The sequence below is a fragment of the Leptosomus discolor genome, chromosome 7 (assembly GCF_034619465.1).
Source record: "Leptosomus discolor isolate bLepDis1 chromosome 7, bLepDis1.hap2, whole genome shotgun sequence".
NCBI lineage: Eukaryota > Metazoa > Chordata > Aves > Leptosomiformes > Leptosomidae > Leptosomus > Leptosomus discolor.
In genome coordinates, this window is record NC_141397.1 from 358,560 (window position 1) to 381,596 (window position 23,037).

At 45.1% G+C, this 23,037-nt stretch overlaps 1 protein-coding gene across 1 annotated transcript; it reads right to left on the bottom strand.

The window, feature by feature from the left end:
• Positions 1–464: 464 nt before the first annotated feature.
• On the bottom strand, positions 465–21,630 carry HEPACAM2 (HEPACAM family member 2). Its single transcript, XM_009950052.2, has 9 exons — positions 21,561–21,630; positions 15,164–15,514; positions 13,788–14,072; positions 7,486–7,782; positions 4,085–4,210; positions 3,975–3,999; positions 3,818–3,855; positions 2,497–2,570; positions 465–581 (listed from the first exon to the last, which is right to left on the bottom strand). Exons 1-9 carry the CDS (start codon positions 21,628–21,630, stop codon positions 465–467), a joined length of 1,383 nt encoding a protein of 460 aa, XP_009948354.1.
• Between the last annotated feature and the right edge of the window lie 1,407 nt (positions 21,631–23,037).

Sequence of the window (23,037 nt, forward strand, 5' to 3'; positions counted from 1 at the left end):
TTTCAGTGACTGTTTTAACAACCACTGGTTATCGATCAGCTGGCCAGTTTCAACACTGCAAACCCTCCCCAACTCTGCCGGGCGTGTGGCCGGCAGGTCTGGGAGCCGTGCTGCTGACGAAACCGCTTTGGTGGAAGATTCGACCTGCTCAGTGGGAAGTGCTGATGTCTCAGTGCTGCGAAACTACAGCCACCCTCTTAAAACTCTGGGGGATTATCATTTGAAATTGTGTGGCTTACACTAAGACAGAACTGGCATGACGAAACAGCAGACTGGAGTCTTGAGGAAAAGTGTGGGATTGGGTAGGAAACGGCGGAGGAACTGACGTAGCTTACACCTGTGTTCCCTCCTCACCCCGCTCGCTGGAATCAAACACCAGCCACCGAAATGTGAAGTGTTCCGGGCATTCTGGATGCAAAAGCATTTCCCTTTGAGCTACCACGTGAGTGCGCACAGGTTTTAACTTACTGTTGATGGTCTTGTTGCGGCTGCTCAGGAATGTGCTGAATAACTTCATAAACTGTGCTAAAGATGTCCTGACCTGGGACGAAGTCAGAGCCAGGAACAGATGGACTTGAAACCTAAAAGTAGCAAAGAGTATTCCTACTTAAGTACAAACGGGAAAAGATTCAACAGAAATTTAACTGATGAGGTAACTTCTCATTTTTTTAACTTTTCCCTATCAATGGTTTGTGCATGGAGTTAACAGTTCATCTCTGTCAGTTTACATTTCATTTTGACTCAGTTTTCACCACTTTTATAGTAAGACGAGCAATAGTTTTAAATTCAGTTAGGATCTTAGAAGATTTAGGCTGCGGCTCTTGCATTTAATATAGCAAGTGTTTTATATTAGTGTACCACGAGTCAAGGACGGAACATTTAATAAAGGGAGAAGTAGGAGAATAGATCGTAAAAAAGGAGAAAGTAGTCAGAGAAAAGGTTCAGCGTAAAACTCCCACCAGCATGTCAAAGAGAGGGAGCTGCAAGGAATTTCCACAAATGAAGTAAACCCAAAATTGTTCAACATGTTAAATATACAAATCTGGTCTTATGTCAGCACAACACCTAGACTCCCCACCTGTAAGGAATTCTCAGTTTTTCTGCCTATACCCAACCTCCAGGTCTTCATTACCTCCACTTTCTTGTTTTTCTGCTTTTCTGTGAACTAACTAAAATGAATTGGTGGATCAAGTGCTGTCTTGATCTGCAATGCCATAAATCTAAGTAACTGAACATAAACCAGTGAAGTTTCTCCTGTGTCTTGAAATTTTACTGGAAATGAGAATAGGTTTCACTGCTTGTACATCATTCCTGTCGTCCTTTCACCTCTCTCCCTCCTGACCTGCTAATGCTGCCAGAGTGACTTTGTGATACGGTCAGCCTAAAGGATGTCACCGTGTGCTTACGGCTGCGATGGTTTAGGGCCTGATCTCCGTACTGCATGAGCCTCCTACGGTCACAGACTTTCACAGATGCAGTTCGGCTCCTCTGGTTTCTAAAGGCCTCTTCTCTGCTGCTGTAAAAGTGTCTCCTCGTCACTAACCTCTATGATAGCACCTGTAGCCCTGGAAAGGTCTATTTCAGTCATCTACCCCAGCAGAGAAAAGGGTTTATTCATTTATAACTGCTTTTTGCTAATACATCATGTGTATGAGAACTAATCACAATAACAGAAAAGGTGTCACTGTTGACGTGACGCTGTGTGACCACGTTTTAGGAGCTCTCCCTTACCTGACCATACTGATGCTCTCCAAAGGTACATGATTGCATTGCCAGCAATTCTCCCTAGCCAAGGGGAAGTGCTTCTACTTCCTCCCAGTTTTAGTCTACTGTCCCTAAATTTTGTGTCCCTATTGCTGATTTTTTCCTTGTCCTTTTACACCACATCAGAATGATCTCTGACTGCTATGCGGCAGTGTCAGCAAAGCCACAATGCAGAGAAGCGGCACATGTAGCAGGATTTTTTCTGCTAGCAAAATTCCTGTGCTTAAGTCCTCCCCCACAATACCTGAAGCTAGCAAAACAATTCTTGCGAAATATAGCTGAGATTTGGTTTGCGTATTTTTACAATGAAAACTTTAAGTACCCCCCTGAGGCTTTTCTGCACTGCTGACGTCGTAAGCTGCATGAGCAGCAATGTTGGGGCCAAGGGAGAAAAGTGGCCTCACAACAGTTAATTTACTTGTGTGACACAAGTGGCTCAGTGCTACCCATCTACCCAACACTACTAATACTCTTTTAATATCAGGTAGCTGAACTGGATTGTTGTCTTTAGAGCTTGGCTGGTTCCTTGCTGCAGCACGTTGATACAAGTCCTGAACTAGTAACACAGTAAAGGAGGAGGGAGTACTGGTGAAAGAATAGCCATGAACGTGGTGTCACAGAGATGTCTGTAAAAAGCAACAGGACCAAACTGACAGAAGGACTGGTGCAGGTATTTAGTACGTCTTAAGAAACAGAAAGGAAACCATCCGTTTATGATGTAAGACCACATACCCTAGAACCTCTTGCAAGATCAGGAATAGCGACAAATTCGTATATCCCAAAATCATCCAAAGCACTTTCATGTCCTAAAGTTAGAAGAAACAAACACGAAAAAAGGTATCAAGATGTAATATGAACCCAGAAAATAATAACTGGCAACGTATGGTGGCCCAGTTTTTAAAACACCTAAACATTCAGCTGGTGCTGCGCCGGGCAGGGCAGCTGCAGAGCCGCTGCACGCGGTGCCTGGCTGTCCCCAACAGCGCCTTGCTGACCTCAGTGACAGTTTTGGTGGAACGATTGGGACTCTCTTTGCTGGAAGACCGAGCAGACTAATTCACTTTCATTTTGCACAGAAGAGAGGCCCAGTCCTTGTCCCTGTCCCTAAGCTCAGCACCTCTACGCTGGGGTGAGGCAGTACCCCCTGAATCTTTTATAATGCTGAGAACAGAAACGGAGCGTGATACTAATGGGTGCCACATTATTAAACGGGCTGACATATTGTATCTGGGACCTCAGGTAAAACCCGGAGTTGGGGTGGGAGTCTCTTTCTCTGCCCTCCCTCCGTCCAGGAGAACTGAGACTCTCGGTTGTCTCTTGGGCATCGCTCCACAGCAAATGCTGCAGCACTAAAGTGCTGAGATTCTCTCCTCTGATGCCACTTGCTGGGGTGAAGGACCCTCTGTGCTCAAGTGAACTTCTTACCTTCCTAAGCTTCATATACTTCTCTACCCTGTCACGTGTAGCAGCTTATGGCCTGCTCTGATGCTTTGGTGGAAAGGGATGGGAACAAAAGTGCCACCCTTCCAAAGGTCTCCAGCCTCTCCTGCCCGGGATGAAGTGGGGAAAGAGGCAGTGGCAAAAACACATGGGGTCCTGATGACCCCGAGAAGGTGGTACAGGATGTTATTGAGGCTAAAATAGACATGCTGGAATGTCACATTAACATCTCATGATTGTGCTTCTGGTTGGTGGCATGAACATTCAGAAGTGTGATCCATGGCGTATCACCTCTTGCTGCTATCCCATAATAATAAATGTGTTATTTCATACCAGTGAGAACAGCAGAATACAGCTGATTCTAACTGGGATTAACAGCTGGAATTCAAGCCAACAGGTACCTGCTGCTGTGAACTCCAGGTGTGGGCTAAGCCCACGCTGACCTGTGGTCAGTTTGGTGTTGCCTTAAGAAAGCCAACACAGCAGCAGGTGGGCAAGGCAAGTTAAAAACTCACTCCCCTCCCTTTCCTTCTTTCCTTTTGTCTGTGGAGACAGTAACTTTTTGCAGGAGTGGATTTTGACCTTATGCTCATGTTTCTTTCGTTAGCATTACCTGAAAATGTCTGTGCTTTCCTGTAATCAGCCTCCGGCCTAGAAAACATAAACATGTTTTTCAGATGTCAGAAGCCAAGGAAAGAAAATTAATACGATAAAATGCAATTCTCTTGATGGAAAGGACTTCCAGACCTAAGAATGATTTATTTTTGTACCTGCTCTGCAGCTTCTGTTGTATCACTGAAAAGAAAAAAAAAAAGAAAAATCATTCGTTTTGCTCTGATGGTCCCAAAGAAGAGCTGGAGTGTGCTTAACTTTTACATACCTTTATGTGGCTGATATCTTTTCCATATGAATAAAAAGGCCATAGCTAGGATCAAAAATAACGAAATTCCCGTTATTACTGCAAGAGATGACAAAGATTTTCCTTTCTGGGCCAGCTTTTCCAATCCTGTGACAAAGAAGATGAGCACTGTATTTAGTCTTGTTCTATGTAATGTGCTGTTATGTCACTGAAATGTCCTATGGAAAAAATGCATCTTTTGAAATTCATTTGAAGCCACTAAACCTGCAGACAGATGCAAAAGAGATACAAAATTTGGGTTCATGTGAATAGGTAATTCCCCCCCTAAAAAGCTCCTGAACTGGAAAAGCGATGATAGGCATATCAGAAATCAGTCCAGACAGATTGGTATCTAGAGCTAAATGAAGGTCCATAAATATAACCCACGAATTACAGCATCACAAAACCTAGATGAATATTCTAATTTTAGGCATAGAGACACCGAACTACCAAGAAATTAGGTGACAATTAGGTGAGCAGTTTGTGCTAGATGGGAGGGAAATCCTCCTAGCTGTAGGAGCTGCGGAGTAGGAGGGGATGATACTGAACCACTGTATTTTTTCTAAAGATTTTCAGATCCCTGACAGTCTGGTTGCTTATCAAATCCCATCAGAAGACAATAAATTATGTCTGTTTGTATGCATGCCTAAATATACCCAAAGTATTTCTTTCCTTTGCTCAGATCTTTTGCTGAGGTATTCATTAGCAGCGGTTTTCCAGCAGGGTTTACTGATAAAACACAAATACAATGCATATAGAAGTACATACACAAAACCACGCTGAAAACATTTGCACAGAATTTGCAAAGACAGCAATGTGAAAGCTAGGAAAAGCAGACATAGTTGCTTGTGCACCCTTCATTTCCCCCTTCTGCCCTGAATCGTGCAGAATTTGTGTAATTAAAGTTAAAGAAAAAAGTAAAAAAAAATTAAACTGCATCGTAATCTACACAGGTAAGTTAATGTTGCATGCTTGTCAGTGCCAGCTTCACGAGTACAGTTCCACCGTGTACTGTTTAGCTGGATGTGTTTCCAGCACTTCCCTGAACTCCTGCGCAGACAGACGGTGTTGCCTGCACCAACATGCACCTCCGTGTGACTCCCTGGCATTGCGCTGGCTGCGCGCGCAGCGGTTCTCACCAGGATTAAGGATGCCATATCCAAACCAGATGAATCCTGAAGACATGGGAAAACAAATCTCTGCAATTTCTTTCATACTCCTTCAATGTACTGCTTTCCTCAGAAAAAAAACCACCTGAACGCTGGAGAATCATCTGAGTCCTTGAACGTGTTCTTTAAAATGAATCATTTCAGTTTTAGACTCGATAACTCTTGTCCCCACAGGCATGCGGTGCAGAAGACAAAGGTGTGCTCTTGGCGCACATGTAGCACGCTCCAGTTGACTCAACCTGAGGACTGAGCAACGACTGCTGTACATGGTGAGATACAGCCTTTTACTTTAAAATCTCACTGGTCTTGGCTAAAACCGGGTGACAGTTCAGTGCAATGATGGACACCATTGTAACTGATGGATAGAATTGTTTTCTTGATCATTTTTAGCATTACTTAGGCAGCAGTTTATATGCTATGTAGGTGAGCTTCAGTCCCTTCGGTGGGGAAGCTGTGCAAGGCTTTCTGAAACATCAGAGTTCCTGTTGCTGCTGAAAATGGGGTTTCCAGTATTTTGAAAGGCACAGTCCAGGCTCTGTATCTAGGACTATGGGGACAGGGAGAAGGGAATAACATTAATTGTCTTTGTTTATTATGTTTAATAGTTGCAGCCAGAACTTAGCCAGAGCAGGATCTCTGAGGTTTACCTCATGTGTGAACTCATACCTCTTCAAGTCAATCAGTGCCGCATTGCAAAGCACAGCCTCGACTTCTGGGTTCAGTGCTTTCTGAATAAATACTCGTCAAGAAGAAAATGGCTGTAGAGGGGCAAACTGGTATTTTTAAATCTTTAAATACATGGGATAAAATGTTTTCAAAAGCTTTACTTAGGCAAAATATTTGTAATTAGGAAATGTATGTTTTTAAGTGCAACTAAACAGGAGGAAGCTGTGGAGTTTTCCTTTCTTTTCAGCCTTTGAAAGGAAATCTCAGCTGAATTTCTTAACACTTAGTGATGAATATTCACATATACATTACAGCTTACATGAACTTCCTGGAGAAATGTCATGTTTGTTTCTACTGACACAGAGCTCCGGGTGCATTTTCTTTCTCCACTAACCACAGCATTAAAGAGAAGTGTTTTCATAGTGCAATTGCAACCCATCTTCCTTCCAGCATAAGGAATGCCGTGGATTTGTGATGAATCCATAAGTCAGCCTGAACAGTAGACATCTGCTCTCCTTGCTTACCTGACTAACAAACGGCTGAGCTCTTTGTTCTGCACAAGTGAAACTGCTTTGTTACGGTTTCTAAAAGGCAATCTGTTCTGTCTCATCCCACGGTAATAGCGTACGTTCCTATCTGAACATACTGGCATCGGTCTGTATTAGTAAGGGATATCAGACTTCCTTGTTCCTTGCTGTATGCTTCTGGAGGTTTTCTGAAAAACTGCTTTATGGCTGTTTAATGCAACCTGGTACGGGAACTGAGGTTATAACGGGTTATAACCTTAAATAAAGGTGTGCGTTCAGCAGAACCTAGCTGTCAATCCACAGATCCATGAATAGGACAGCCAAATAATTTTTACAAACAGACTGCAATAAAACCATTCATCATCACAGCTTGCATTATCATCATAAGCTAAACTAAGGTTCTTACAATACCTAACCACACTGCAAAAATATTAAAGACCCTCACTGCTGTGAGTCCGTGCCCAGTTACTTTAGTTCGTGATGTATGCTTGAATCGACCCCACCTAAGGGGCACCTGGTGCCCCCAGGGCTCACAGCTCCTGAAATCCGTGGGACAGTGAGCCCTGGACAAAACCTGCCCTTGGGAGGAAAGGCCTGCCTTGGCATTCAGCAGGTTTCCGCATCGTTCCCTCCATTTATCTTTATCATTTTTAAAGCCAAAAAGCAAGAAACAGGGTAAGAGACATATAATTCTGCCATGTTACTTGGTCATGCTGAGGTTTGCCTGCTGAGGAAGTGTTTCTACCCAAAAGGGGTAAAGTTCCAAACGGCCAAATATATTTTAGTGTCAAACTCCCACAAAACTTCATCATCTTAGTGGGTCTTGTCCCAAGCCGTGTCCCACTAAAGTGAGTAAAACCCGGATCCCGCTGAACGGCCGAAATCCCCTTTACCGCGCTGTCAGCGGAGCCTCACTTCTGCCACGTGTTGTCTCTCTAAGGATTACTTCCTTCTCTGGGGGCTGATACTGCTCGGATGTTACAGGTACTGACTTCATTCACTAATGAACTAACGTTCTCACCTACAGAAGTAACGACGACTGTGAAGTGAGTTTCATCTCGTTTCCCCGTCGCGTTGTTGAAAGCACAGCACACGTAATCTATTGTCTTCTGGGCCACTCTGTCAGATGCAACCTCCAGATGGGGTCCATATTGGATGACGTGAGTGGTATTGTCAGCCCTCTGAATCCACGAGTAAGTGTTTGGTGGATTTGAGTCTGCTGAGCAGTCGAACAGTATAACTTCCCCCATGTCAACTGTAAACACCGCTCCTATATTCAGACCTTTGTCTGATTTAACTCTGAGTCCATAAGGTCCGTCTGCATTGAAAAAGGAATAAAACAGAGTGGAAAAATTAAAATCAAAGTGTATAACTAAACTTTACATAGAAGCATATCTCTAAACTTAGGATTTTTAAGTTAGACCAGCCTTTAGAATGGCTGGCATTGGTTTCAGTCATTTCAGTTAAAAGGCTCTTGGTTCAATAGCTTGACCTGTACTAGGTTCATCTCAGACGACGTCCACTTGATGCTGATCTAATCACCGATCTAATCGCTGTTTAGGGAAAAAGCACAGATCTGTGCATTGTTCAGTACGATAAAAACGGAAAACTGCCAACAGTTGGAAAAGCTGTGAAGTAAAGGAGCAGGTCTTCTTCGGGGGCACACTCGACCCTTTCTGCTTACTGGCATAAGGAATTCCTCTGCGCATTGAAGAGTGAACCAATTAGCCTCAAAATATAAATATTCACTTAATAATTTGCAGTGTAATAATTAACGGGGGAACTATCATACAGGTATAACACAGAGTGGGGTGTGCCTCCGACAAGTTCAGAAAAAATTTTCCGTAAATGACTGCTAAGATAAACTCTAACTCGCCCCCACTTTGACAGGCTTCTACTGCTTCAACATGTATGGTTCTTTCAAGAGTAAGCCCTTGTGCTGAAAGCAAGCTGTGTTTCTGAATGTAATTAGAAGAGGCATATACTGTCCAGTAGTCGTGTGTTCATTACTCAGAAAATGGCACAGCTATGTATTTTTAGGGTAATCTTCAGAGGAAAATGGGAAGGGAAACAATATATTTAAATATGATAAGAATATTTCCCATGCTAGTTTTAATAGATCATTTCAGATCATGGGGTCTTTATATCTTTACACATTAAAATCTATTTTTACAGGGATCTAAGTATAAAAATTAATGTAGAGAATACAATAATCAGTGTCCCTCATTAATTACTTTTTCCAGTCAGAAGAACTAAACATTTTAATGTTGCTAATTCCCTAAGGGCTTACATGCATAATCAAAAATGAACAGACCTAAGACTGACAGAAGCTAAAAGAAGAAAATATGCAGAACGTCTTTCTGGTAGGATCCCTGACGTTCAGTAAAGCTGCTGGCAAGCGCCTCACGCGGGGCGGTGCAGCAAAAAGAGAGAAGTCAGTATAGTGCCCGTTGTAGACAGCGCAATCAGGCAATGCTTCCCCTGCCTGTGGGTGTCTGGAAGCGTTACGACGATGCCGCTGGCTCTGAGCGTGACATTCCCTGCGCCGTGAAGGGGCACGCTGGCACAGCTCAGACTCTGTTTCTCATGGGGACATTCGGGCTGACCTAGGACCTTCCTCTAACGCGCACGCTCCTGTCTGTGGTCTGTCTTTTAGCGGGGCTGCTCCGCTCCTCGAGAGCACACAGGCGAAGAGCACGCGGCACAAAATGGGCCGCTCTGTGTGTGCTGCTGGGTTTTTGTCTCTGTGGGCGAAGGCTTAGATGAGAGCAGGGAGGCTATTGCACCACGACCTCGGTTCAGCTCACTTTTAGCCGTATGTGTGGATTTCACACAGTAAACTTGGAAACTTGTCAAACTTTCTCTTTTCTCTACTTACTCCCTAGCGGTAAGCCTTCTGCAGTCCCATTTTAAGGAAGGCCTGACATGGTGCATCATGTTTACTCGGGAAATGCCACAGAGGTTCACTCCAGCACGAACTGGCGCAGCTCCCACCTGTGTTGCAGGGGGACGTTCTGAAGCATCAGGGCGTTTCTTAGCTCTGGGTGCTGGGCGGCTTCTGGCAGGCCCTGCTGTCCCCCCGCTGTTCGCTTGGCTGTAGCCCAGGGCCGGCAGACCCTGCCAGAGCGTTTTGGGCCCTGCCCCCACCACGTGGGCCTGGGTGAGCCCCCTCGGGCTGCACCCCTCTGCGGACAGACGGGACACCCCCCAGCGCAGCAGCCTCTCACGGGGCCTCGCCGGTGACAGCTACTTCCATCCCTGTGTTCAGAGGGGAACGGAGAGGGGTCTACTGAACTTGGGCTTTCTCATAAATGAAAGTAAAACCCCTCACACACTGCTTATAGGCAGGAGCACACTTTTTAACTTTCCAGAGTAGTTCGTTGGTTCCTCCTAACCAGTTCTTCTTTCGTAGAAGAATTAGCTTTTATTTTCACTGATAATATAACCTTTGATATATGTAAACAGAGATTAATGGTGAGAATTGCTGACTGGTGGCTGTGCCCCCTCACTGTAGTGGGACAGTTGCCACAGTCTGCACAAGAATCGGAACAGAGTTTGGCTTTTTTGTCAGCACCTTAACAGCGCAGCACTGACAGACACCACTAACTTCTGTATGGAGGCTGGCAGTCAAAGGAAACCGCCACAAAACCACTGATACGCACTGGCTGGGGAAGTATGTTTGGAAAAACCAGAGCAAGGTTTCCTTAAGAAATAGTGAAATCTTGGCAAGGTCTGAAAAGGGGCATTCCTTGAAGCCAACACAAGCGCAGGGTGACCCTCCTGCTTTGCCTGGATCTGCCTATTGCCTCTCCTGGGCACCCTGTACATCACTGAGATCCCTAAACACTGGGTAGCTGAGGGATATACACAGCTTCAAGGGTGCTTCCGAAAAGCATGTGATTAACCATTTCCTCTCCAGGACTAAATATACTCTAGCTTTGGGAAGTCCCGAGGAAGGAAATCCCACTCGTTAAATTCAACTCCATCAGCACAGTGCAGCAGCTTCTGCTGCAGCCTCCGTGACAGCAACTTCTTCCAGTCTCAAAATGATTTGTTCCTGGGTCATGCTCCTGCCACACTGGCTGGGGTGCATTATCATCGTAGCTAATGGATGAGCAGAATAATATTAATGAGAAATGGAGAACAAACCACTTTTGATTCTCAGTAAAAGACCACAGCGACAGCCTTCATGGATCCCTCGGCTCTCCTCCTTTCTGTATCGTTCTCAGCAGAAACCTGCCTCTTGTCTCAGTGCAGCCAGTTAACTAAATGACTTGTAAAATAATAAATCATCTGTTCCGAGTAACAATTTACTGCTCTGTGGGAATATTTCCAATTGCTGCTATCACCATGAGGCTGTTACAGTTTCCAAGCAGATGGCAGGTATTTACTGTGAGCGACCTTTTTTTTATCACCTCCAGTAACTCCCCCGCAGCAGTGACATATGGCACACAGAGACCCGGGGGCCTGTCCTGGACTGTTATTGACAGCTGGGAGACAAACCGCCTCTGCAGGCGGAGCTGGACTGGGCTGTGTCGCCTCATACAGCTCAGGAAGCAAGACCCCAGCTCCCATCGCTGACTTGGGTACGGGGTGTAGCGCAAGTGGTGCAGTCTTGCAGCACCGTGTTATTTTCTCTTAATATTTTTTTTAAATTTTAAATTGTGCTCAAGCAAATCCTCAGTTCTGATGAAATAAAAAGTACATTCTGAAGATGCAGATACATATAGGAATATTTCCACATGTGGAGAAAAACTGAATCTTGAAGTTTTCATCTGTACAGATCTTTTGAGCTGTGTATCTCAACCCCTCAAAACAGCAAAAGGTTCCAGAAATGCGGACACCGAAGTAACTTCGAGATTTTAAAGTTCTGCTAAACGAGGGGTCAAAAACAGGTTTCCAGTTTAGAACTTGGAAAGGTTTTTCACATTTGCTGGAACGTACATGCAGCCGGGTGAGGGCGAAGGGCAAGGCAGCACCAGACCTGCGGCTGGAGGGCTCACACCTCGTCAGAGCGAGGTCCAGACCCCTGCCAGCGCCCTCAGAGCTCTGGAGCCCACCCGTGGGCAGCAGCTCAAAGAAGCGAATGCTGAAGGGGCTGTGCCCCAGCCAAAAAAGGCGGTCCGGCAGGTAGGAAGAGCGGCAGACGTTCCTAGCCTGACCTGGCTGCGCTGCGCTGTCAGGCTGGGCTGGGACAGTGTCCCCGAGTTTTGTGTGGGCGTTCTTTGAAGTGAGGTGTATGTTCATTGCTCCTTGAGGTGAGGGGAGCAGCAGAGGCAGTGCATTCGTACACGTGCAGCTCTCGTTCTTAGCGCTTTAAGCACTTAGGTGAGCTGAGATTGTGACTGTGCAAAAGGAGGCGTTTAAAGTGTGCTACTCGAGGAAAGAATGCAATGTTTTGGGTTTTTTTTAATTATGGTAATGGTAAGTCAAAACTCCATCGGTGCTGGTTATTTCCTTGTAGAGCATTCTGTCATGATTCCTCTGCCTAATGTGATGGAAGCTGAAGTCACGTCTGCCCTGCTTAGGGCTCTTTGCAGCTGGTCCTTCATCTTCATGTCTGCAGTGCTGTCGATTTTATAAGCCGCACCTTAAGGGATCAGCTCTCGTCTCACAATGTCCTGTTAGTCTTTGCGAATGTTGGTGGTCTTTTTATCTTCTTCTGGTGCCGTGTAGTGACACACACACACACACACTTTAGATGCAAGACACCCCCTTATCCAATTCTTCCAAGCTATAATTAAAAATAAATAGGTACCAGAATGGATAATCAGAGATGAAAGGAGAAGGAGAAAAGTACGACATAGTAAGAGGTGTAGGTTCTGAATACGCTGGTCGTGCAGCCGTACCAGGCCTAGGGCACAGGCTGTCTGCCAGCTGCCAGACTACAGAGCCCGGCAAAAACAAGAGCAAGCTGCAGCCCTTGGCTGGGCAGGAATCCAGTTCCAGTCCTTGCACTGCGCCGTCCACGCTGTGCCGTTGGGTAAGCTGGTTATATCTGAACAGGGCTGGTGGCAGGGTAGGTCCTGACCTCTCTGATTTCAGCTCTCATCTGAAAAGGATGCTTCGACCCCCGAGGACGTGCAGATCAGAGCCTGGTGAGGTCACATTCATAGCATGTGCTACTTGCAAATCTCGGAGGCGCTGGGAGCTGACACGACAAGAGGGATAAGGAACAAAACGAGAGTGCCCTTTCTAAGATTTAGAGTATAATTGTTGAATGTTGACTAAACCAATCTTTTGTTTCCTCCAACTTGATTCGTTCACGGACCCAGTCTATGCTCACAGGTAGTTTCCCCCTGCTATCATTTCCAGTCAAAATGTATGGCTGGCTTATGGTATGTTCTTCTGCCAGCGTTGGTCTTTGCACAGCCCTTCTTGCTCCCTCATGTTTCCCACTTGATGTGGGAAGCAAACACTCCTCTCAGCTCTGATTTTGCTAAACCACACTGGGGTCTTTTCTCCGTTCCTTTCTGCTCTGTTTCTTGCCAGGTCATCATTGCTCTAGGGTGTGCAGGAACTGCTCACAGTATTCCATATGTGGTCTCATCTTCTGTGTGTCATTAGTATTCCCCTTATTTCCTTGCTGGAAATAGTTCACAATGCACCCTAGAATTGCATGCGTCTTTCTCATGCCTGAATCACACTTCCAGCTAACAGACCTCTTCCAACAGCTCAGTCACTCGCCGCCTGGCTTGTTTCCCAACCAATCTCCATCTTACCAGCAGTTCATGTTCTTTATTCTCTGCAAATGCATGCCATTTATTTCTTACTAGCAAATTTCATACCAGTTCTATTACGCTGTCAGTCATTCAGTTCTCTCAGTTTAATGTCACAGGTGAACTTCAGTGACTTACTCCCAATCTTTGTGCTGGTGTCATTAATGGAAATATTAAACAGGACTGGACTCAAAATGATCTCAAGGAAAACCGCTAATACCAGTCCTCCAGCCTGGTACTTCCTGTACTTTGCTTTTTGGTATGGTTTGCTGTCTCCATTTTTAACAATATTTTCATGTATACACATCTGATGGATTATTTTTTTCCTTTGAGTCACTTCTCCCCCAGATCTGAAGATGTCTGTACTGTGGAATTCTTGAAGTTTCTGTTTGAACTCTGCAGTTCAGACTCACCTTCACAACTCCATAACACCGAGTGACTTTTTACTGTACTGTTGTTAGAGCTGTTACAAATAAGCTCATTCTGAGCGCAAGCTCACATACAATGTCGACTCAGGTGTTTTCTGCCTGTTCCCATAGTCAGAGGCACTCTTTCCAGACAGATCATTTATGCAAAGGTAATTATGAATATTTCATATACTCACAATATATGGTTGGTGCAATTATCTCACTGTCCATGGCACTGACAGGGTTAGATACCACACAGCTGTAGTTCCCAATGTCTTCTTTTACAACAGGAACAATTAGAACTGTCGCATTGTTTGATGAAAAGGTGTAATTAGGGCTGGCATGGAGAGGCTTCCCATTTTTCATCCACTGGTAAACTACCCTCGTACCTTTTCCCACAGTACACGTTAATGTAATATTCCCTACGTACTCCACTACCCCTGAAGCCGGTTCGGTGCGCACAATTGGCTTCGTGACAGGAACTGTAAAACAAAAACACACGAAGAGTTATAAAAGTGAGGAGCCAGTATGTTACAGTCTTCACTGCCAAGAGGATACAAATAGCAGTCATCATCCTCTCTGGAAAGTACTTGGATTTCGAATTTTGCTTATTAAATGTGGTTGACGGTTGAAAAATAAGGCCGTGTTCCCAGCTGGTGACTGCGAGAGGGGCTCTGGTGCTTCAGGGAAATGTGGCTGCTGGTGTGGCTGGTGACCCAGCGAGGGCTGCAGTCGGGTAGCCCATGGCCGCCGGTGCCGGCCCCGCAAGCAGCTCCCTGGGGCCATGGGAAGGGAGAGCACCTGGAGCGCGGCGTTGCCCACAGCCGGGCTGCCTGCGGCTCTGCCGACACAGGCCGCTGCTGAAACACGTGTCGACCCGGCCGCCAGGACGGCTGTCGACTGGGGCGAGTGTGGGAGCGAAATGGCAGCTACAACGCTGCCACGTCAGCGCGCCGTTCGTTTGATTACTGCAAGCCCAGCGGTTTCAGGGCTCCCTCTGTATAACCCGTAAAGCACAGCAGCCTCCTGTCATTCCTTCCGATCGTTCTTTTCTATTTCCTTTTCTTTTATATCCCCACAACAAGGAGCAGAGTACAAGCAGGGAACGTCAGTATTTTAGGAATCCAGATCTGGGGTTCTTTGACAGACACAAGGCCACCAGTGGAAGTCAATGACTCCTCTTTGACAGACACGGAAGGTAAAGGTGAAGCTGTTCAGGGAGAAGGACTATCTGGAAGTTAAAGCATCCTCATGACTGATAGCACAGCAGAGCCTTATGAAACTTGTTTCTTAGAAGATTGCCTAACTTAATGTTAATTATTGGTTTCTATACTGCTTCATTTTTTTACTTATGATCCAGAAACATTAGTCAATGCATTAATTTTGTTTCAAGATGACATATTGCAGGATTCCCTGCAGCAGCAATAGAAAATGACATAACTTAATTGTTAGTATTTATCCAAGTACGGCTGGATTAAATTATACACTATTGTAACTGGATACTAAGAACTAGGACTTCAAAACTATTGCAATTTTGTTTTCAAAATGCAGATACTATATTTTACTAACTTACCATCAACGGCTACTTGAATCTTTCCACTGGCAGCTGTTGTCCCATTTCCACGGACATTGACTTTTACAATATAATTGCCCTCGTCACTGATATGCAATGGATTGATCATCAGAGATGCATTTGGTGGTATAAGGGTAAACTTGTGCTGATATTCCAAGTCTGGAACTACTGTTTGATTTACAGAGCCAAGCAAGTACTTTGGATTACTTTGAGGCCTCTCAAAAAGCCATATTATCTGGATTTCAGAAGCTGTAGCGTTGAAATTGTAGTCAACAGTAAGGTGGAGTGGTTGCCCCTCAATCCCATGGATGGTATGAGATGGTACAGTTAGCTTTAAGGCAGAACAAATACCTGCATAAAAATGAAAGAACAAACAAACAAACAAAGCCCAAATGCAAAAGGAAACACTGGAAAACTCAAATGAGAAATTCTCACGGAGAAAAAAACTCTCAGATTTAAAGCTTAGACTGTTTTGTGTAAGATTTGAGTAGCATTTCAAGTGAGAAAGGGGCAAGCTCTCATTGACCTCTGGGGTGTTGGATCTAGCTATAGAGCCCCACCTTCAAAATATATGAAGAGCCAAAGGAAGGATATTTGTGATCTCTGGCAGAGGAGATTTTATTGTTGGAAGTCTGACACAAGGTCAAAGCTTTGCATTTACCTTACTGTTTAAAATATTTTCCCCTTAAAATATTTCCAGTTTCTATAGCTTACGCTGTCTAACTGTCTTGGATTGCAAACTCAGTTTTTAGGATTTTTTTCTTCTGGGTTTAGCTAGGGAGAAATTTCTTGCCATTACTTTGCCAGTTACACTGAGAAACTGAAAATCTAACACGCAGCACTCCCACGCATTTGTCTGATTAAAATGATATCTGTAGTTTTATTGCTGTCTGCACTGCAGACGTAAGGCTCAATTCAAGGCACATTACTAAGCTTGCAGAAGTCAAGTATTCCAAACTGAGGAACGAGCAGAATTGAGGTTTGCTGTTGATACGCATGAAAGCAAAATTTTCAGCCACATGATTAATCCTGTTCTCCAAGGATCCTCCCTCAGTTAGAGGAGAAAAAAAGGCCACTCCTGAGTTTCGAACACATCAGCGTTCCCATGTTTCAGTTTAGAGTAATTTTTCATTGTGGCAGCTTCAGACAGATTTATGGAACGTTACTAAAACTGGACTTTAAGGACTGAGCGACGGATTCCCACAGCACTCACCAGTACAGCTATGGTGTGAAGCGCTGACATTAATGATTGATTTCACAACACCATTATAATTGTTAAGACTTTACAGATGAGGAATTTATGCACATGGAAAATTAACTGCTCATTCTGGATGATGAAATTGAAATATTAAGGACTGGGTTTTTCAAAATCCACACAAGCAGGTTTTAGTATGCTCAAGATGCAACTCCTACCGACTCCTGTGGCAGGTCGAGCACTCAGCTGTGAGTGCTTAGTACCATCGAGAACCACGCTGCAAGGGCTAAGTCAAAACCCTAGGGGAAAAGCAACCTCTTATTAGTAATAACGTAAAAACATTTATTTAAGCAATCCATCTATCACTGTATCGGAGTGCCCTGGAAACTGAGAGAGAGAGAATGCACTGCCCAGGGCAACGGGCAGTGCCCCGCCGTGCACCCCCTATTCCTTCCCTGCTGCGGGGCTCTACTTCTCGACACGCTTCCTGATGCCTGCAACGAGACAGTAACGCTCCTGAGAAGTGCCTCTACCCCCTCCCTGGGCAGAGAGGCAGAGGGAGCATGTGTGAAAAATATGCGGCCATGCTAGTAAAGATTCATGTAATGCAGAGATAACTGTGGGGTTTGCATTTACCTTCATAGCATTTGTCTTTATGACAAAAATGAATTGCTAAAGGTTCATTTGTGTCTAATCTCCTAGGTTATGTAGCAGGAAAAGATAATATCAACTCAGTAGCATCATACGGTATCTGTATAGGTCTTTTGGGTTAGAATCTTTGAATTTCACTGCACAGCTGTTTGCCACTTAAGCAAAGAAGGCTGTCGCTGGGGATCAGGGCAGGAACACAAAAAGGGGGTGGGGGTAATGATGCAGTGTGGCAATAGGTAACAGCAGTAATTCGGTGTTAGAGGTGCTCTGGAAGGGCACGGAAAGTAGCAGAGCAGAGATGCCGGGGAGGGCAGTGTTGTCCACGCTGCTGAAGGTGCCGCACAAAACCACGCCAGATAGCCTGACTAATTCGGGAAAAAACCCTACTGCTGAGAAATCTCTGGTCATACTCTGTCCCTTCAGGAACTAGGGAGTTTTATAGCCCACACAAAGCCAGCTACCCAAAAAAAAGTCATTCTGTGGCTGGCTTCACTTTCCAGAAAGCTGAGCAATAGGAGGGGTTGGCTCGCAGCGCTTCTGAGGGTATGGCAGGGAGACCAACGGCAAACGTGGGAGAACCCTATTGGGGTGAGGTGTTAAAGAGAGAAGTCCCTTGACAGAAAGACCAGCAAACCCACCTTCTCAGGGGCTAAAGAGGCAGCAAGCAGAGGATTCCTGGTGGAAAGGACGGTTGGGGGTCAGCTGAGACGGGAGAAGAGTGGGACAGAAAAGAAGGAAGAGTGTAGAAAAAATATGGAGAGACTTAAGTGGAGGATGCACAGGAGGGAGATATTTACTGCTTAACTTTTTCTAGCTCAAAGGCCTGAACATGCTGAAGCCCAGCAAACTGAAGCCTCCTCCCCTACCCCTTTCCAGTAATATTTGTGGCCTGGTGATCTTGCACTGTTTCCTAATGCTGCACAACCCTTAGGGACTAGCCAGGCTCTGGTTAGCAGGAGATTAGTTCTGTTGGTTGTTGTAACATTTCTCAGGGGCAAATTCCTTTGCTGTGAACCTTACAATACAAATCAGATGTTGTCCATTTGAAAAAGAGAAAAAGAGAGTAATTCCTCAGTAAAATCCTTCACAAAATATTTGATGTTGGAAATATAATATAACCCAACGAATACATTTCAATTTTTAAACATCCTTGAGTGAATTCAAAACCATCTGTCAAACACTGGGAGATCTGTAAACAATCCATTAAAGGATATCCTTCCTCATTCTTTACACATGACATTGCTCGGTTTTTGGGTTTACCTAGCTGTCAATAAGCCATGGTGCTGTAGGACAAGCAGCCACTAACAGCTGCAGTGTAGTCATAAAACATGTATAACAAACAGTATTTCTCACAGATCTGTTTGTGCAGAAAATGAGCAAAACCCAAGCAGGCCCTAGTGAGCACTGGGATAACTAGGGCTGCCAGCGCAGAAGGTACCACTGTAATAGGGTAAGATAAAGAGAGTTGTGACTGGAGAACATAATTTCTTCTAAGTTAAAAAATGTGGGGCTATAAACTGTACATTGTTCCACTTGATTCATGGGAAAACGTGGCTGCATGTAACAGCTGAGAAAGACACTTTGATCTGCAGCGAAGGAAGTTCTTTCAGCAAAGAGCAGAGGTGGGGAGGGCAGAAACCCCATTTCCCCTGGACTCCGTTCAGGGGCGGCTTTGGCCAACTGCAGCTTCTGCTGCTCCCGCCGGCTCTGCGGGGGCGGTTCCGTGGGGCGCCCCCCGCACATGAAAGCTCTGCCGCGGCTGGCAGGGCGAGGGGCACGGCAGGCTGGGGCTCGAGGAGCTGCTAGGTAGTGGTGCTCTGCCAAAGGCAAGGGCTTTACGGGAGCCGTGCGGGGAGACTTCGGCAGTCTGGCATGTTCTTCACCGAAAGGGCTGTCAAGCCCTGGAACGGGCTGCCCAGGGAAGCGGTGACACTGCTGTCCCTGGAGGTGTTGAAAAGATGTGTAGATGTGGCGCTTGGGGACATGGTTTAGCGGGACTTGGCAGTGCTGGGTTAACGGTTGGCCTCGATGATCTTAAGGTCTTTTCCAACCTAAATGGTTCTACAGTTCTCTTCTATTAGAATAATTTTGATTTTTAATTGAAAAGGAAGACTGTTATGACTAGTCCTTGAGTTAATGTTAATAGTGAAATCAAGCCAAGGTGACAGGCTTGTTTGGGATCAAGTTTACTTGTAAAATATTAGAATTAATTGTGTCATTGCTTAAATTTAGGCTGAATTGAAACTTGTTTTGCTTTGCTTAGCGTGAGTAGCCAGATTTACTGAAGCCTTGGGCCACAAGTGGTGAACTTATGCTGAACTCATACTGAATATATGAAGGGAGGCCTCAAGACAGCCAAATCCTGGGAAAAATAAGGTAGCCTCATTCTCAGCAGAAACTACATCCTGTGGAAAATACAGTGCCCATGTTCTCAACAGAAGCTGCATCCTCAAGGTAGGAAAAGATGGAGACAGAAAAAGCTGCCAATGAAGGGACCCCAGACCCAAATATTGTTATTGGACTGAACTGTCACGTGAGGTGAGGGGAGCTTAGACTGCAAGAGTATAATTGCCCAAGGATTTCTTTGTTCGGGGTCACTCTCGGAGGGTCCCAGCTCGAGCTGAAATAACCAACTCTATGGCAGAAGCAGGGGTCTGAACTCTTCTTCACACCCGCACCCAGGATCCTATCTGAGAGGAGGTTTAGAGCACAGCAGGGTCCAGTCCAAACCTCACGACTTGGCGGAGGGTCTCCCCAGGCTCTTCTGTAACAAAACTCTCACTCCATTCTCATTGTGCACCAATTCGATATAATTTAAGCCTATCTCTGTAGCTGTCTAAATATAATACACAGTTTTCCAAGACAACGGAATTAAAAAAACTAGGGTTTTTGTAATGGCTGTTAAGGGTTGTACCAAAACAACCTCCGTTTGGGCTCAGTGATCTGTGCTTTGCTTCCATCTCACTTTGCTGTCACTAGTATTAGCAAGCACAACAGAATCGTTGTTGACATAAAACAAGGGCTGCAGCTTTAGTTTAAATAAAAAACTATGACATAACTTGTGAGTTTATGGCATAAACTGGAACCTGCTTAGTGGGGTTTTCTTGTTCTCTGAATTTAACATGCACATCTCCTTGTCAAAGTGAGCTTGGATTCTCAACCGCTTTTCACCAGGGTGTTCATTCAGCTCTTCCCTGAACTTGGAGTAAAATGTCCTTAGGTCACTGGCAATAATTTTTATTCATTTTACAAATATGGTCATTTATGAAAAAAAGAGATAAAATGGACCAGGAAATCTGCAATTCCTATACCCCGCAGTTCCAGCAACAGGGACCGGGGCAGTTGGATCTTTGCCCGAGAACCAGCGCCACTGAGCTTTGTTACTTGACCTAATTCTTGCCTCTGGGGTCAGTGACCTCGGTGGGCTTTGTGTCATCCCCCGGTGCACCCGATTCTTGTCATGAGGTCAAGAACCAGCTGCAACTTCCCATACTGGGAAACGTGTATCTCTGTGTAAGGGCGTATGATGAGACTTCCTGGTGAACAACCATGTACAGTAAAGCACTCTGCGTGCAGACCAGTAGCTCTTGCAGGATTTCAATAATAAATATCGAGCAAAGTTGTAATGTAGATAAAAAAATACAGTCAATATTCACTTTATCAAACAGTGTTTTGATTTTTAAAGAAGAAATCTGATAATTTAAAACTGCAATTGTTACGAAGCCAAAAGTCTTGGCCAAGTATTTAGCTTAAAATCAAGGAAACGAGGCGATGGTGTATGAAGTTCGCAAAGAAGGTAAAAGAAAAATTGTCCTTACACACGAGTGAGCAGAGGATGCACTACTTTTGTAATGGTATATATTCCCTCTGTTGATGTTTACAAAACCAATTAAATACAGAAAAAGTGAACTGAAGTGAACTACAAGAGTTCGTAGTAACGTAAATTTATCATAGGATATTCCTGTCAAAGTGCACAGAACATCTTTTATCAACCGCACGGGCCACAAACATTTTACCGATGGAAACTGCACCCAGCTACCGAACCGGTGCACTGTTAATGGGAAGACATTCTTCAGCTGATTGACAGCTTAACTTAGTTTTAACACCAAGTACATTTAAATATTACACATCAATTTTCCCTGCTAACTGTAAGGCACCATAATGAACTGAGAAATAATGTATCAGCACGGTCTCGACATCATGCATTTTAAAGAGACGTGTAACAGCTCCTGTATAATCTTTGGTTCAGAATCACCCAGAGTTACTCGTTAAAAAGGACGCACAAAGCGGCTCAATGAAGTGTGACAATATATATGTAATCAATGCCCATGTTTTATTTACAGATCATGTATAGTGCTAATTTTTTCAGTTACTAAAAGTTTCTAGCTCCACTCATAAAACAGGGTGACACTACCTGATTAAAAGCTTTTAGGCTACTTGCTTGAAATAAAACATCTGACAACACCACAGAAATACCTTTACATTCATACATTTTATAAAACCAATCTGCATTTCCACAATGACAATCAAACATAATTCATAGCTTCTTACCTACAAGCAGAAAGTACATTTTGCAGTGCAAGTCCCAAAAGAAGCTGGCCAAAGGGCTCCAGGAAAGCATCCTGCCCCACACGAACACCACCTTCCTCTCAGCCCTGAGCCAGGGCTCGGCCCGCAGCTGCCGGTTTATTTGCCAGGGAAATGAGCCGGCAGTTCACAGGCCCTGTCCTGCCCGGCCTCCCCTCATCTGCATGTGTGCACACACGGAACAAAGGCAGCAGCACCTGCTGGATGCGCCCATCCTCGGCGCCTCGGACCTGGCCGTAACCCTCCCCTTCCCCGTGGCCGTGGCACGCGCGACGCAGAAGGTCGGCAGCGAGAGCAGGGTGCCCAGCGCGCCCCATCAGCCACACCAGTGTGCGCTGGCGGCGTGCGGGCGACACGGGTGCTCACAGCCCCTTGCTGTGTGCCTGGAATAAACACCCTGCTGCCGGGCAGCTCTGCTTATTCCGAAGGACTGTTCAGAAGATTTCCTCTTCCAGAGCTTTTCCAGGGACAGCCTCTCATTTTCTGCTGTAAAAATACTGAGAGCAAGAGCCTTCCTTAAGTTGTTTTCTAGCACTTCTGAGCCTATGACTTCTCTGTATTTTTTTCCTTAACGAAGCACAACTTCTCGATGACTTTGTTCCCTTTCTCCAAACATCAGGTAACGAGAAGTGCCTGTCAGGCACCTTCTAACAAAGCATCCTGCGGCTGGAGCGGACAGCTTACGACACTTGTTGAGTTAGCTGCTGATTACTGTTTATTCTGCATTAACTTACATCGGTTTAATTAATATTGGTATTAATGTATGATTTGGATTTTGTCCAAGGCTGTCACTCACTGTACAAGCCTAATCCGCAGCAAACCAGGCAACCTCCCACAGCTGCGTGTGCAGCAACAGTTTGCAACAGCAAATATTTGCATCGACAGGGGTGGTTTATCCACAGAAAAGCACACTAAGTTTTCACCACACAGCACTTACGCTGACTGTTATGGATTAACAAATATTAGGCTAGACCGTGTCCTGCCTTGTGCAGCAGGGACTCGCTGCAAGGGTCCTGCAAGGTGCTCAGCCCCCACCAGAAGGGCTGAGCACTCAATTTTTACTTAAGGGAGGTGAAAATATCCAAGTCCTTCCAGGATCCTTAGCAGGTACAATCAAACGGGAGAAACACGAGGGTTATTCCAGGTTAACAACACTGTAGGCACAGTGTCCCCACCAGAAATACCGTCACCACCTGCCACAAGCTGGGCAATGAAGGGGGTATTTTGCATATTCCCAAAGGCTTCCTGGGTCCGCTGTGCTGCCCCTCCCGTTTATTACCTGCCGAATCCACTTGACCGTAGGCTGGATAGACCAAATTGCCACATTTTATAAAAACTGAGTTAGAAATGACTATCTACTTGGTTTCAACGTGTCATAAAATTTTGGTCGTAGGTTCCAATTCCTAACTGAAATGAATGGGAGCTTTCGCACTTGGATAAA

Coding starts and splice junctions, on each gene's coding strand:
- HEPACAM2 (XM_009950052.2), bottom strand. CDS start 21,630: ATGCTTTCCTGGAGCCCTTTGGCCAGCTTCTTTTGGGACTTGCACTGC. Junction 15,515..21,560: donor AATGTACTTTCTGCTTGTAG/GTAAGAAGCTAT, acceptor ATTTTTATGCAG/GTATTTGTTCTGCCTTAAAG. Junction 4,211..7,485: donor AGTCGTCGTTACTTCTGTAG/GTGAGAACGTTA, acceptor TCTTTGTCACAG/GATTGGAAAAGCTGGCCCAG.